This window comes from Procambarus clarkii, chromosome 53 (genome assembly GCF_040958095.1).
Source record: "Procambarus clarkii isolate CNS0578487 chromosome 53, FALCON_Pclarkii_2.0, whole genome shotgun sequence".
Classification (NCBI taxonomy): domain Eukaryota; kingdom Metazoa; phylum Arthropoda; class Malacostraca; order Decapoda; family Cambaridae; genus Procambarus; species Procambarus clarkii.
This window is the reverse complement of record NC_091202.1, coordinates 32,444,119-32,458,218: the sequence shown is the minus strand read 5'-3', so window position 1 is coordinate 32,458,218 and position 14,100 is coordinate 32,444,119. Positions and strand designations below refer to the sequence as shown.

The 14,100-nt window shown below is 47.0% G+C and overlaps 1 protein-coding gene across 2 annotated transcripts in view; it reads left to right on the top strand.

The window, feature by feature from the left end:
* LOC123767103 (whirlin) overlaps positions 1 to 14,100 on the top strand; it is a 379,357-nt gene that overhangs the window by 308,919 nt on the left and 56,338 nt on the right. For both annotated transcript variants that reach the window (XM_069304866.1, XM_069304868.1), the window contains exon 7: positions 2,925 to 3,749. In XM_069304866.1, coding sequence (XP_069160967.1) covers positions 2,925 to 3,749 — 825 coding nt within the window. The remainder of the gene's footprint in view (positions 1 to 2,924; positions 3,750 to 14,100) is intronic.

Here is a 14,100-nt window from a genome sequence, read left to right as displayed (position 1 = left end):
GAAGTGGACTTTCAAAGAAAGGAGCCATTGCTGCAGTGGGTCCTTCATTGAAGTGGACCACCATTGAAGTGGACCACCATTGAAGTGGACCACCATTGAAGTGGACCATCATTGAAGTGGACCATCACTGAAGTGGACCATCATTGGAGTGGACCATCATTGAAGTGGACCATCATTGAAGTGGACCATCATTGGAGTGGACCATTATTGAAGTGGACCATTATTGAAGTGGACCATTATTGAAGTGGACCATTATTGGAGTGGACCATCATTGGAGTGGACCATCATTGGAGTGGACCATCATTGGAGTGGACCATCATTGGAGTGGACCATCATTGGAGTGGACCATCATTGGAGTGGACCATCATTGGAGTGGACCATCATTGGAGTGGACCATCATTGGAGTGGACCATCACTGAAGTGGACCATCACTGAAGTGGACCATCATTGGAGTGGACCATCATTGGAGTGGACCATCATTGGAGTGGACCATCATTGGAGTGGACCATCACTGAAGTGGACCATCACTGAAGTGGACCATCATTGGAGTGGACCATCATTGGAGTGGACCATCATTGGAGTGGACCATCATTGGAGTGGACCATCACTGAAGTGGACCATCATTGGAGTGGACCATCATTGAAGTGGACCATCATTGAAGTGGACCATCACTGTAGTGGACCATCATTGGAGTGGACCATCATTGGAGTGGACCATCACTGAAGTGGACCATCACTGAAGTGGACCATCACTGAAGTGGACCATCACTGAAGTGGACCATCACTGAAGTGGACCATCACTGAAGTGGACCATCACTGAAGTGGACCATCACTGAAGTGGACCATCACTATAGTGGACCATCAATGATGAGACACGTCTACATAATATAAAATGTCGTCTTGGATATAATTGTTAAATTATTCGTATAATAAAATTAAAACGATTGATAATAACCATTACAAAAAAAGATATTCTAATGATTTACATATCTCAAAAAATGTTGCAAAAAATAGACACGATCAACAAAGAAGAGATTAATGGAAGTCACGCCAACTCCACTTTCAATCAAGTGCAATTCAACAATGTGGAAATTGCCTTGCCCTGAGCTGAAACATTTCACTGATCGGCTCTTATCATTGGCTAGATAAACATTTGATGGCTAAATCTGAGGAAGAAAAAAATGGTTTAAAATTGAAGACATTATACTCCTCAGAGGTTCCTATTTTAATCTATCACAGAACCTAACTCTAGTACTGCTAGACGGCCGGGCTTGTAATTATGGATATTAGGCGCACGTGTGCACATCCCCCACCTCCCACACCTGCTTACACCTGTCCACACCTGCGCACATCTTTAACCCCCGTAGATAAAAAAAATAATAATGCTCTTAACCCACGTGACCACGCCCAATAGGCTCTATTACTCCAGGCTGCACCTGTATGAATTCAACACTTCATCTCTACACCCGGAATTCCATTATAGTTTTTATCGCTGCACTTGTTCCTGCACTCACCTCCTGAACTCAACCAATCTAGATCATGTAAGTCAAACGTCAAAAAATCAATAAATAATAATAATATATAGATTGTAGCCTAGTGTAGAATTTTACCCTGTCCGCGTGCCCACAGGCAAGAGGATATAGCCACAGTACCCGCCCAGTGTTCCGCCTGCGTAGTGACGTCGGATATGCATTTTTTCTGTTTGGTTTATGCACCTGAATACTGGCAAAACGTCTGACATAGGCTTCCACACACACACTCCTGGAACCTCGTGTACAAACTTCTTATGTAGAAGCCTGTGTGTGTTTGTGTGTGTGTTCCAGGCGCCAGTTGTGGCGTAGAATGCAGAGGCTTCAGTATTTGACAGTTTTCCCACACCATTGTAGCCTGCAGTAGAGAACATTTTGAGTGCAGTGAGTACGGTAATCCCTGTGATGCGCCTCTGCTATAACCCTACTTATCTTGTACTGCTACAATACAGACTTTCTATATCACACACAGACCGATGCTTACGGTGGCCAAATCTCCGATTTGGATGACTTTATCAACTTGTTCAACCGAATGGAAATCCATGGAGATGTTATGCCTATTAATGAGGGTCAAGAGGAGGCTCTGATGAATAACCAGCGAGTACCCGAAGGCGTTCATGGAAATCGAGAGATCAGTAAGGCATCGAGTGAGGATTCTGGAGTGGAAATGAGTAACGGAGCGATGGTGTCACGGAGAGAGGGTGGGAGAGCTCGCTGTGAAAGAAAACGAAACGGCAAAATAATCAGAGAAAATGGAACTACCGTTGAAGGCGTAACTTGGGCAGATGCCGATGAGACTTGCACGATTGCTAGCCAAGATTTTCAATTACAAAAAGAACAAGAAGAAAAGCATAGCATTCTACCTAAACAACACAAAATGCTTCTGAAACAATATTCTGAAAGACTTTTACCCAAATCACAAGATTTAGTTACCAGTTCTAAGGTATACTAACAAGAAATAGATTGTATTATGCATGAATAGTGATTCTTCTAAAAAATATTGATTATTATTTGTTTTTATTCATATTTATATATAAAAAGCCCATGTGCTTTTTGCAGTATTATTTCAAATGATTATAATGTCATAAAGACTTTCCTATTGTCGTAGTAATCATATTATACTCTTAATTAAAACTTTAACTTTGATTAATTTTTTTAGACTAGGAATCTTATTTAAAAAAATTTACTGTATAGGAATCTTACTAAAAAAAAATACTTAATTATACACGTATATGTGTGACTATGCACATATAAATATCATTATTGTTTATCCTGCATCTCTGAAACAATACATTCATGAATTAAACAGCTGTTTGCCATGACAAAACCATGACATGACATGACATAAAGAGGCCGTGTTGTGGGTAGCACTAACAGTACCGTCTCCCCGTGACAGCCTCTACGGCGCCACAGCCACACGGGCGATCCCAACGGCTGCGCCCCCGTCAGCGGAAAGCCGCAAACCAAATCCCTCCACATCCTCGCGCACCACCCGCAGAGGCCCGCCCTCGGGCACGCCCGCAAACAATACGACGACTTCGACTCCCCGGCAAACCGGAGTCGAGGTGACGGGTTTGAGCTCCTGCCTTCCACCAGAGTAAGGGACGACTATGACCCGGCTTCGTCCGGACTGATAGAGGATTACGATCCTCCTCCTTCGCGGCTCAGAGACGGGTACGATTCTCCTCCGTCTAGAGTGAGAGATGGCTATGACTCGTCTCCGTCGAGAGTGAAGGAGGAGTATGATATCTCTACGCGAGTGAGGGATGAATATGAGTCCTCTACGCGAGTGAGGGATGAATATGAGTCCTCTACGAGAACGAGGGATGAATATGAGTCCTCTCCGCGAGTGAGAGACGAATACGAGTCCTCCTCGCGAGTGAGGGATGAATACGACTCGTCTGTGTCCAGAGGTAGGAAAGAATACGACCCTCCTTCATCGTCCAGGGTACGGGACGACTATGACCCACCACCCTCGCGAGTCAGAGACGACTATGATTACGACCCAATACGTCCCGGACGCCACAGAGACGAGTTTGAGTCGCGGGAGGAGTACGGTAAGCAGGGAAGCCGCGGCCGCGAGAACTTCAACCTCGACCCTGACGAATACGACATCGGCGGCCGCGTCAGCTCCCGCGAGGACTACAACGCGACGCCACACTTCAGGGAGGTCTTCGAGACGCCTCCCGCCAGGCTCCACTACACCCCAACTCCTCGGCAGGTGAGTACACTGCTTGTCTCCTGCTCTTAATGCCATGCACTAATTAGGGCCTGAAATTAGTAGTTGGCTAATTTTGATTGCTTCTCTGGGATTAATGTTCCATATCTTAATACATCTACTTTGTTGACCAGACCCCACACTAGAAGGTGAAGGGACGGCGACGTTTCAGTCCGTCCTGGACCATTTTCAAGTCGACAATCGACTTGAAAATGGTCCAGGACGGACCGAAACAGTCGTCGTCCCTTCACCTTCTAGTGTGTGGTCTGGTCATCATACTTCAGCCACGTTATTGTGAATCACTTAAATACATCTACTTTCTTCAATTCCCCGTGAGTAAGTGAGACTGTCTTGCCATGTTCACTAGAAGACGTTATGCAGAACGAGAGTATTTTAAGTATGATCTTGAGTGTATCTGTAATGATTAAGATGTAGGTGAGTGAGTCCGAATCAAACCCATCTTCCTCTCACTGCCCCCCTCCCCCCCCCCGCACGGACATGGGGTGTAAACCTTACCCATCCCCGCCACATTCAACACAGCGTGGGTAAGCGGTGAAGCCTTATTATCCAACTCACGCTAATGAGATATGTCCACCTACTCATACTCCCTGCATGGCTTTGTCCACTCCCTTTCCAGTATTGGTTTGGTTTTTTCGCCTCTCATCCCTACATGGGGCATGTCTACCCCCACCTCCTTCTTCCTGAAGGGTATATCCACCACCCCCCCCCTTACCTGCATGGGTATATCTACCCCCTTACCTGCATGGGTATATCTACCCACCTTACCTGCATGGGTATATCTACCCACCTTACCTGCATGGGTATATCTACCACCTTACCTGCATGGGTATATCTACCCACCTTACCTGCATGGGTATATCTACCCACCTTACCTGCATGGGTATATCTACCCACCTTACCTGCATGGGTATATCTACCCACCTTACCTGCATGGGTATATCTACCCACCTTACCTGCATGGGTATATCTACCCACCTTACCTGCATGGGTATATCTACCCACCTTACCTGCATGGGTATATCTACCCACCTTACCTGCATGGGTATATCTACCCACCTTACCTGCATGGGTATATCTACCCACCTTACCTGCATGGGTATATCTACCCACCTTACCTGCATGGGTATATCTACCCACCTTACCTGCATGGGTATATCTACCCACCTTACCAGCATGGGTATATCTACCCACCTTACCAGCATGGGTATATCTACCCACCTTACCAGCAAGGGTATATCTACCCCCCTTACCTGCATGGGTATATCTACCCCCCTTACCTGCATGGGTATATCTACCCCCTTACCTGCATGGGTATATCTACCCCCTTACCTGCATGGGTATATCTACCCCCTTACCTGCATGGGTATATCTACCCCCTTACCTGCATGGGGATGTCGACGGGAGACATCTTCCGTCACGCAGGGTGCAGTCGCACCTCCACAGATCTCCAGTATCATCTCTTGATACTGGTAATGGCTTAAAAGGGCCACCACTTACGGGCTATTCATGCCCGTGCCACCTTTTGGGTGGCTTAATCTTCATCAATCAATCAATCAATCATGGGGATGTCCACTTGCAGCCTCTCCAAACATGAGTATGTCCTCTTTCTTCTCTCCGTGCAGAGATATGTTCACCGTCCTCCGATCTTCAGTAACAGTTGCTCAAAACTCAAGCCAAGAGATTTTATCTCAACCGTGAAAATTGTAATTTAGTTTTCAGAATGTTGTTGTTGTTGTTTTAAGATTCGCTACTTGAAACCAAAAGTTCCAAACAGCACGGGCTATGGCGAACCCGTAGTTGTGTTTTCGGGAATAACTGCTTCAGAAGGTGAGTCTACAAGTTTTATACCTAACTATTTTATGTTGGCTATAATATTTTTGTATTATTACACGGTAATATAAACCAGTATTTTCCACGTCTGGGATACTTGTGTTCTATGTGTTTGACGTAACGATTTGAATGTCTACGATATTTGAATGTCAGGCTGCGAGCAGCCGCGTCCAACAGCCTGGTTGATCAGTCCAGCAAGCAGGAGGCCTGGTCGACGACCGGGCCGCGGGGACGCTAAGCCCCGGAAGCACCTCAAGGTAACCTCAAGGTAACCTCAAGGTAAGATATATCATCTAGTTTGTGCTATACTTTTATATACCAATTGATAACTACGGTTGGTAACTAAATCATTTGTTAGACACGAAATAAGTGGAGTTTAAACATTTTACATTATAAAAGGAGGAAGAGGGGGGGATGGGGGGAGTGGAGAGAAACAAAAGTGGAAACACCAGTCTAGACTGTCCTCGGTCATGATGACCAAAGCACACACCAGAAGATGAGCAGACGACGTCGACGACGTTTCGGTCCATCCTGGACCATCATCAAGTCGACTGTGATAATGGTCCAGCACGGACCGAAACGTCGTCGTCTCCTCATCTTCTGGTGTGTGGTTTAGTTCACATATCTTCAAGCCACGTTATTGTGACTCGTCATCTGCATATCCTAGATTATATCTAGCATAGTAGTAGTAGTAGTAGTAGTAGTAGTAGGCATCCATCAGTCTCAGGAGACTATGGAGTTGCGCTCTGGTGTCGGCCTGGTATGGAGTGGCCTTTCCAGGGCGCAAAGGCAGGGTAGGTTGATTCGGTAGGTTGATATAGCATAATCTATATATAACCTAACATAATCTAAACTTAATATAGCCTAAGTTTAACACCCTAACCTAGGTTACCATCTCAGGTAGGTTTGGCTGAGTCTACATTATGTTAGGTTTGGCCCCTAGATTAAGTTGCATATTTGTTTTCATTGGCTTCTGCCTTGCCAGAAATACACTGTGGCATCGACAGAAAACATTGTCGATTGGGGTAACGAAGTGGAGCGACACTACAATTAATATGGAGGTGATGTAGCTTGAGACACGAGTCTCTTGTTCACATGCAGCTCACTAAACAGAAATCCCCTGCATGGGGAGCATCGACAGAAAACATTGTCGATTGGGGTAACGAGGTGGAGCGACACTACAATTAATATGGAGGTGATGTAGCTTGAGACACGAGTCTCTTGTTCACATGCAGCTCACTAAACAGAAATCCCCTGCATGGGGAGCATCGACAGCTGTGAAACAAGCATATTTATAAGGAATTTGTGAAGCCTGTCCCAGCTGGATTGCTGGGACAGGCTTCAGAATTCTGGGACAGAATTTGTCCCAGCTGGATTGCTGGGACAGGCTTCAGAATTCTGGGACAGGCTTCAGAATTCTGGGACAGAATTTGTCCCAGCTGGATTGCTTTTAGGTTTTTAATGGGACTGGTCTGAGTACTGGAACTATAAGAGTGAGTCTACTTAGTGGCACTCCTGCCTGCACTTCACACCTGCACTGTGTGAATGTGCTGTGAACCCATGCTAAATATACAAGATCTTCTGGTAAAATTTCCTTGCTTAGGTGCGTTGAAAGATAAAAACAGGCTGGTAAGGCATCTTGGGAGCTATGTGGACACCGAGGCCACTAAGTCTGACGGGAGGAGTAAATTAATTCTTTAGCGAGTCATCAGGAGGAAGTTGAAGAAAGTTGTAGTGGCTGTTGGTATTTGTTTTCAATTCGAACAGAAAGGTTTAATTAATAACTTTGCCACGAATCTTGTTTTTATTTCATATCCGACGTTTTCTTCACTTGGGTAGGAGTTATACAAAAATGAACTCTCCTACTTCCATTTTATACTTTATAAGGAGAATACAGAACCAGTTCACCTATCCCCCACTCTCCTCTCACCACACCCGCATGGCCTTTATATAGTGTATTTTCAATCACTTTCACCAACGCCTTCTAATATGCTAAGATGAACTCCCTTCGTTGCTTTCTGGGACTGTTTCGTTGATAGATGCTTTGCCTGGGTTGTTTCTCTTAACAGTTTATACCAGGGATGTTACCAGTTGCCTTATCAAAACAAACGTGTCTTATTAAGGCTTTTGTCATAAAAACTGTGTTTTCAAAGAATTTTACTTTGGCAGCATTTTTTCCATATCCACTTAATTTTTATCAAGACTGTTTGTGTAACAATTGTGTTGAGCAGACCACACACTAGAAAGTGAAGGGACGACGACGTTTCGACTTGAGAATGGTCCAGGACGGACCGAAACGTCGTCGTCCCTTCACTTTCTAGTGTGTGGTCTGGTCAACATATTTCAGCCACGTTATTGTGACTCATCGTCTGTAACACTTGTGTTTAGCAGAACAATTTCTGGAATAACTGTTTCAACATGAAATTACGTAAATAGTAAATATTAAGATAGCGGTTGTCAAGGGTTTCGGAACCTGCTTCTCCGTCTGTAGTTTTGTGTTGTCTCACCACACACACACACACACACACACACACACACACACACACACACACACACACACACACACACACACACACACACACACACACACACACACCACACACACACACACACACACGCACACGCACACGCACACGCACACACATGTCCATTCTAATTAACATGTAAACGACTGTCTAGCGCTTCCACGCATTCTAAATAGTAAGCAAACAAGGGAGCAAGTGCGGTCGAACACATACACAAACACACACACCGCACGCACGCACGCACGCACACGCGCGCACACACACACACACACACACACACACACACACACACACACACACACACACACACACACACACACACACACACACACACACACTCACTCACACACACAGATACTAGGTATCATCTGGGAGATGAAATTCTTCATGAGTCAGGGAGAGAAAAAGACTTGGGGTTGACATCACGCCAGACCTGTCCCCTGCAGCACATATCAAGAGGATAACATCAGCGGCATATGCCAGGCTGGTCAACATAAGAACGGCATTCAGAAACTTGTTTAAGGAATCATTCAGAACTTTGTATACCACATATGTCAGGCCAATCCTGGAGTATGCAGCCCCAGCATGGCGTCCATATCTTGTCAAGCATAAGACCAAACTGGAAAAGGTTCAAAGGTTTGCCACCAGACTAGTACCCGAGCTGAGAGGTATGAGCTACGAGGAGAGGCTACGGGAATTAAACCTCATTTCGCTGCAAGACAGAAGAGCTAGGGGGGGGACATGATCACCACATTCAAGATTCTAAAGGGAATTGATAGGGTAGATAAAGACAGGCTATTTAACACAAGCGGCACACGCACAAGGGGACACAGGTGGAAACTGAGTGCCCAAATGAGCCACAGTGATATTAGAAAGAACTTTTTTAGTGTCAGAGTGGTTGACAAATGGAATGCATTAGGCAGTGATGTGGTGGAGGCTGACTCCATACACAGTTTCAAGTGTAGATATGATAGAGCCCAATAAGCTCAGGAACCTGTACACCAGTTGATTGACAATTGAGAGGCGGGACCAAAGAGCCAGAGCTCAACCCCCGCAAGCACAACTAGGTGAGTACAACAAGGTGAGTACACACACAGGAGGCTGACTCCATATACAGTTTCAAGTGTAGATATTATAGAGCCCAATTGGCTCAGGAACCTGAACACCAGTTGATTGACGGTTGAGAGGCGGGGCCAAAGAGCCAGAGCTCAACCCCTGCAAGCACAACTAGGTTAGTACAACTAGGTGAGTACAGTTTCCGGTCATAGCTAAACGACTCGCGATTGATAATCAGTTACATCATTTTGTAAACATTGGTTGTGTAACACGGCACTTCACTGCCTGTTCTTGCCTCCTGTCCCGCCACTCCCTGACACGAGACAGGGTACGTGTAGGGTGCTTGCGGTGTGGTGACAGCATGTGTAGTGACAGAAGGTGTGGTGACAGCAAGTGTAGTGACAGTGGGTGTAGTGACAGAGGGTGTGGTGACAGCATGTGTAGTGACAGAGGGTGTGGTGACAGAGGGTGTGGTGACAGCATGTGTAGTGACAGAGGGTGTAGTGACAGAGGGTGTAGTGACAGAGGGTGTGGTGACAGAGGGTGTAGTGACAGTGGGTGTGGTGACAGCATGTGTAGTGACAGAGGGTGTGGTGACAGAGGGTGTGGTGACAGCATGTGTAGTGACAGAGGGTGTAGTGACAGAGGGTGTGGTGACAGCATGTGTAGTGACAGAGGGTGTAGTGACAGAGGGTGTGGTGACAGCATGTGTAGTGACAGAGGGTGTAGTGACAGAGGGTGTGGTGACAGCATGTGTAGTGACAGAGGGTGTAGTGACAGAGGGTGTGGTGACAGCATGTGTAGTGACAGAGGGTGTAGTGACAGAGGGTGTGGTGACAGCATGTGTAGTGACAGAGGGTGTAGTGACAGTGGGTGTAGTGACAGAGGGTGTGGTGACAGCATGTGTAGTGACAGTGGGTGTAGTGACAGAGGGTGTAGTGACAGTGGGTGTAGTGACAGAGGGTGTAGTGACAGAGGGTGTAGTGACAGAGGGTGTGGTGACAGAGGGTGTGGTGACAGAGGGTGTAGTGACAGTGGGTGTGGTGACAGAGGGTGTGGTGACAGCGTGTGTAGTGACAGAGGGTGTAGTGACAGAGGGTGTGGTGACAGAGGGTGTGGTGACAGAGGGTGTGGTGACAGAGGGTGTGGTGACAGCGTGTGTAGTGACAGTGGGTGTGGTGACAGGGTGTAGTGACAATGGATGTGGTGACAGCATGTGTAGTGACAGAGGGGTGTGGTGACAGTGGGTGTGGTGACAGAGGGTGTGGTGACAGAGGGTGTGGTGACAGAGGGTGTGGTGACAGAGGGTGTGGTGACAGTGGGTGTGGTGACAGAGGGTGTGGTGACAGAGGGTGTAGTGACAGTGGGTGTGGTGACAGAGGGTGTGGTGACAGAGGGTGTGGTGACAGAGGGTGTTGTGACAGAGGGTGTGGTGACAGCGTGTGTAGTGACAGTGGGTGTGGTGACAGGGTGTAGTGACAATGGGTGTGGTGACAGCATGTGTAGTGACAGAGGGTGTGGTGACAGTGGGTGTGGTGACAGAGGGTGTAGTGACAGAGGGTGTGGTGACAGAGGGTGTAGTGACAGTGGGTGTGGTGACAGAGGGTGTGGTGACAGAGGGTGTAGTGACAGTGGGTGTGGTGACAGCGTGTGTAGTGACAGTGGGTGTGGTGACAGGGTGTAGTGACAATGGGTGTGGTGACAGCATGTGTAGTGACAGAGGGTGTGGTGACAGTGGGTGTGGTGACAGAGGGTGTAGTGACAGAGGGTGTGGTGACAGAGGGTGTAGTGACAGTGGGTGTGGTGACAGAGGGTGTGGTGACAGAGGGTGTAGTGACAGAGGGTGTGGTGACAGCATGTGTAGTGACAGAGGGGTGTGGTGACAGTGGGTGTGGTGACAGAGGGTGTGGTGACAGAGGGTGTGGTGACAGAGGGTGTGGTGACAGAGGGTGTGGTGACAGAGGGTGTGGTGACAGAGGGTGTGGTGACAGAGGGTGTGGTGACAGAGGGTGTGGTGACAGAGGGTGTGGTGACAGAGGGTGTGGTGACAGAGGGTGTGGTGACAGAGGGTGTGGTGACAGAGGGTGTGGTGACAGAGGGTGTGGTGACAATGGGTGTGGTGACAGAGGGTATGGTGACAGCATGTGTAGTGACAGAGGGTGTGGTGACAGAGGGTGTGGTGACAGAGGGTGTGGTGACAGAGGGTGTGGTGACAGAGGGTGTGGTGACAGTGTGTGGTGACAGAGGGTGTGGTGACAGAGGGTGTAGTGACAGAGGGTGTGGTGACAGAGGGTGTAGTGACAGAGGGTGTGGTGACAGAGGGTGTGGTGACAGAGGGTGTGGTGACAGAGGGTGTGGTGACAGAGGGTGTGGTGACAGTGTGTGGTGACAGAGGGTGTGGTGACAGAGGGTGTAGTGACAGAGGGTGTAGTGACAGAGGGTGTGGTGACAGGGTGTGGTGACAGAGGGTGTGGTGACAGAGGGTGTGGTGACAGAGGGTGTGGTGACAGAGGGTGTGGTGACAGAGGGTGTGGTGACAGAGGGTGTGGTGACAGAGGGTGTGGTGACAGGGTGTGGTGACAGGGTGTGGTGACAGAGGGTGTGGTGACAGAGGGTGTAGTGACGGCGGAAGTGGTGGTGCGGGACAGGGAGAGCCTACCACCGTCCCAAGGTTCAGCCCCACCTTCAGTGCTGGTTGGGTGTGGTCGCGCACAGCTGTCCGCGTAACAGCACCTCGAACCCAGACCCGTAATGTGGCGAGACAGTTGCTAAGCGTGACCTCTCACGCTTGGCAACTTCAATTATGATAATAATTATTAAACAAATTCAAATAATAACAATAGTGATTTAAAATAAATTATAAAAGTATAAGTGTAGATGTGGGGTAGATGTAGCTGTAGGGTAGATGTAGATAGTCAGATCTAAAGACAGGGAAGCAAAAGGTGTGGGCTTACCTAAAAGTAATTGTCTACAAGTGACTGCAGGCAGTGGGGCTAAGTTTATGCTCCCAGGATTGTTGCACCTGTTGGGCATTAATTGAACTTCCTTGTCGTTTGAACTGTTTTTATCGACTGTCGTTGTGGGTGGAGGAGGCTTCTACAACTTCTTCTTTCAATGCCTCCCTGCTTGTTGACCCCCCGTATCGGGTACCAGTGTTTCCATATAGTGCATGTTCATTAGCTTAGCGTTTTAAAAGTACCGAATTACCTTCTGTGGTTGATTGATCAATAAATCCCTGAACTATATGTTTAACTGATCTCTAACCCTGTCCATGGAGGACAGAAGAAAATGTAAATATGCTGGTTAGCATTGTAAATGTGTGGCCACGTCTGTGGTAGAAAATAATAGTAAAAAAAAAAGTGCATATTTATTTGTGTTTGAAGCTTCAGCCTGTAAACTCTTATTCTAATCTCATGAGCTGTCCATGTCCACTTGATCTAGTCGTGACAGTATCTTTAGTGTAGGGATCATTTTTCCTACGTTTTTTTCTCTCCTCAAAATTTGAGTTTAATTCCTTTAACTAATTCATCTTCGCAACTTATTCATCTTAGCTTTAGCATTAATCTTGTTGCAAGCTTCGGTAATTATTAATTTTTAGCTGTGTGCTCGAATTAAGGGAGGGATTCCAGGCCGGTGCTGCACGCTCTAGTATTGGTCTTACATAGGTTGTATAAATTGTCTGGAAATAATCATTATTTTTGGTTTAATACCACCTTATGTGCTGCCATTGTTAACATGTTTATATGTGCTTAATTATAACTTCCAAATATTTTTTTCTTTTTCATTCCTATGGTTAAATTCCTGTTATAGTTCACATTCCTTCCAGTTTTCTTACTCTATTGTGATTACAGTGCGTTTATGAGTTGAATTCAAACAGCCATTTGTCTGCTAACCTTTGTAGGAAGGATAGTGTGAGGGTGTGTACAGTGTCCGCATTGGTGGTGACAGACATCATAGAGAAGTGTCAGCCTTCATGGTGGAGTCAGCAAGGGGGGGGGGGGAAGTGGCTGCGCATGCACTAGAGTCTCAAGATTAAACATAATATAAAAACCAAATAGAAGTTCCAGCAGTTGACAGAAAACCCCGAGAACAATGTCTTTGTCTCACCCTCGTTAACAAGGTCACGTGAGGGAATTATTTTTATCGTTTTAAAATTTCAATATCTGTCTCAGTCTCTGTTTCTGTCTCTCTCTGTCTCTATCTCTCTGTCTGTCTCTCTGTCTCTATCTCTCTCTCTGTCTCTCTCTGTCTCTGTCTCTCTCTGTCTCTGTCTCTCTCTGTCTCTCTCTGTCTCTCTCTGTCTCTCTCTGTCTCTCTCTGTCTCTCTCTGTCTCTCTCTGTCTCTCTCTGTCTCTCTCTGTCTCTCTCTGTCTCTCTCTGTCTCTCTCTGTCTCTCTCTGTCTCTCTCTGTCTCTCTCTGTCTCTCTCTGTCTCTCTCTCTCTCTCTCTCTCTCTCTCTCTCTCTCTCTCTCTCTCTCTCTCTCTCTCTCTCACACTCACTCACTCACTCACTCACTCACTCACTCACTCACTCACGGACACCAAGGGCGGCGAGTCTTAACGAACACTGTCGTTAATATTTAGTTAGTTTCACGTTATCGAGAACAGGAAGCTGATAACAGAGCTATCGAGGTCCGCCCTGGGCCAAATATTGACCTTCCACAGGATGCAAAGCACAACAATGAAGATTTTTTTAATGTTTTTGAATTTTCTCCACACACACACCTATCTTCTTCCTTCACAACTCTTCTGCCGACCGATCTACCCCTTTCTCCCCACTCCCCACGGCTCCCCACACCCCTACACCCCACCACCCCCCCACACCCCCTCCTCCCCCCACTCCCCACCGCTCCCCACACACTTTACTTTATCCAAACCCTTCCTTACCCCTCGCCCCTGTTCAGACCACACATAATGTTCTC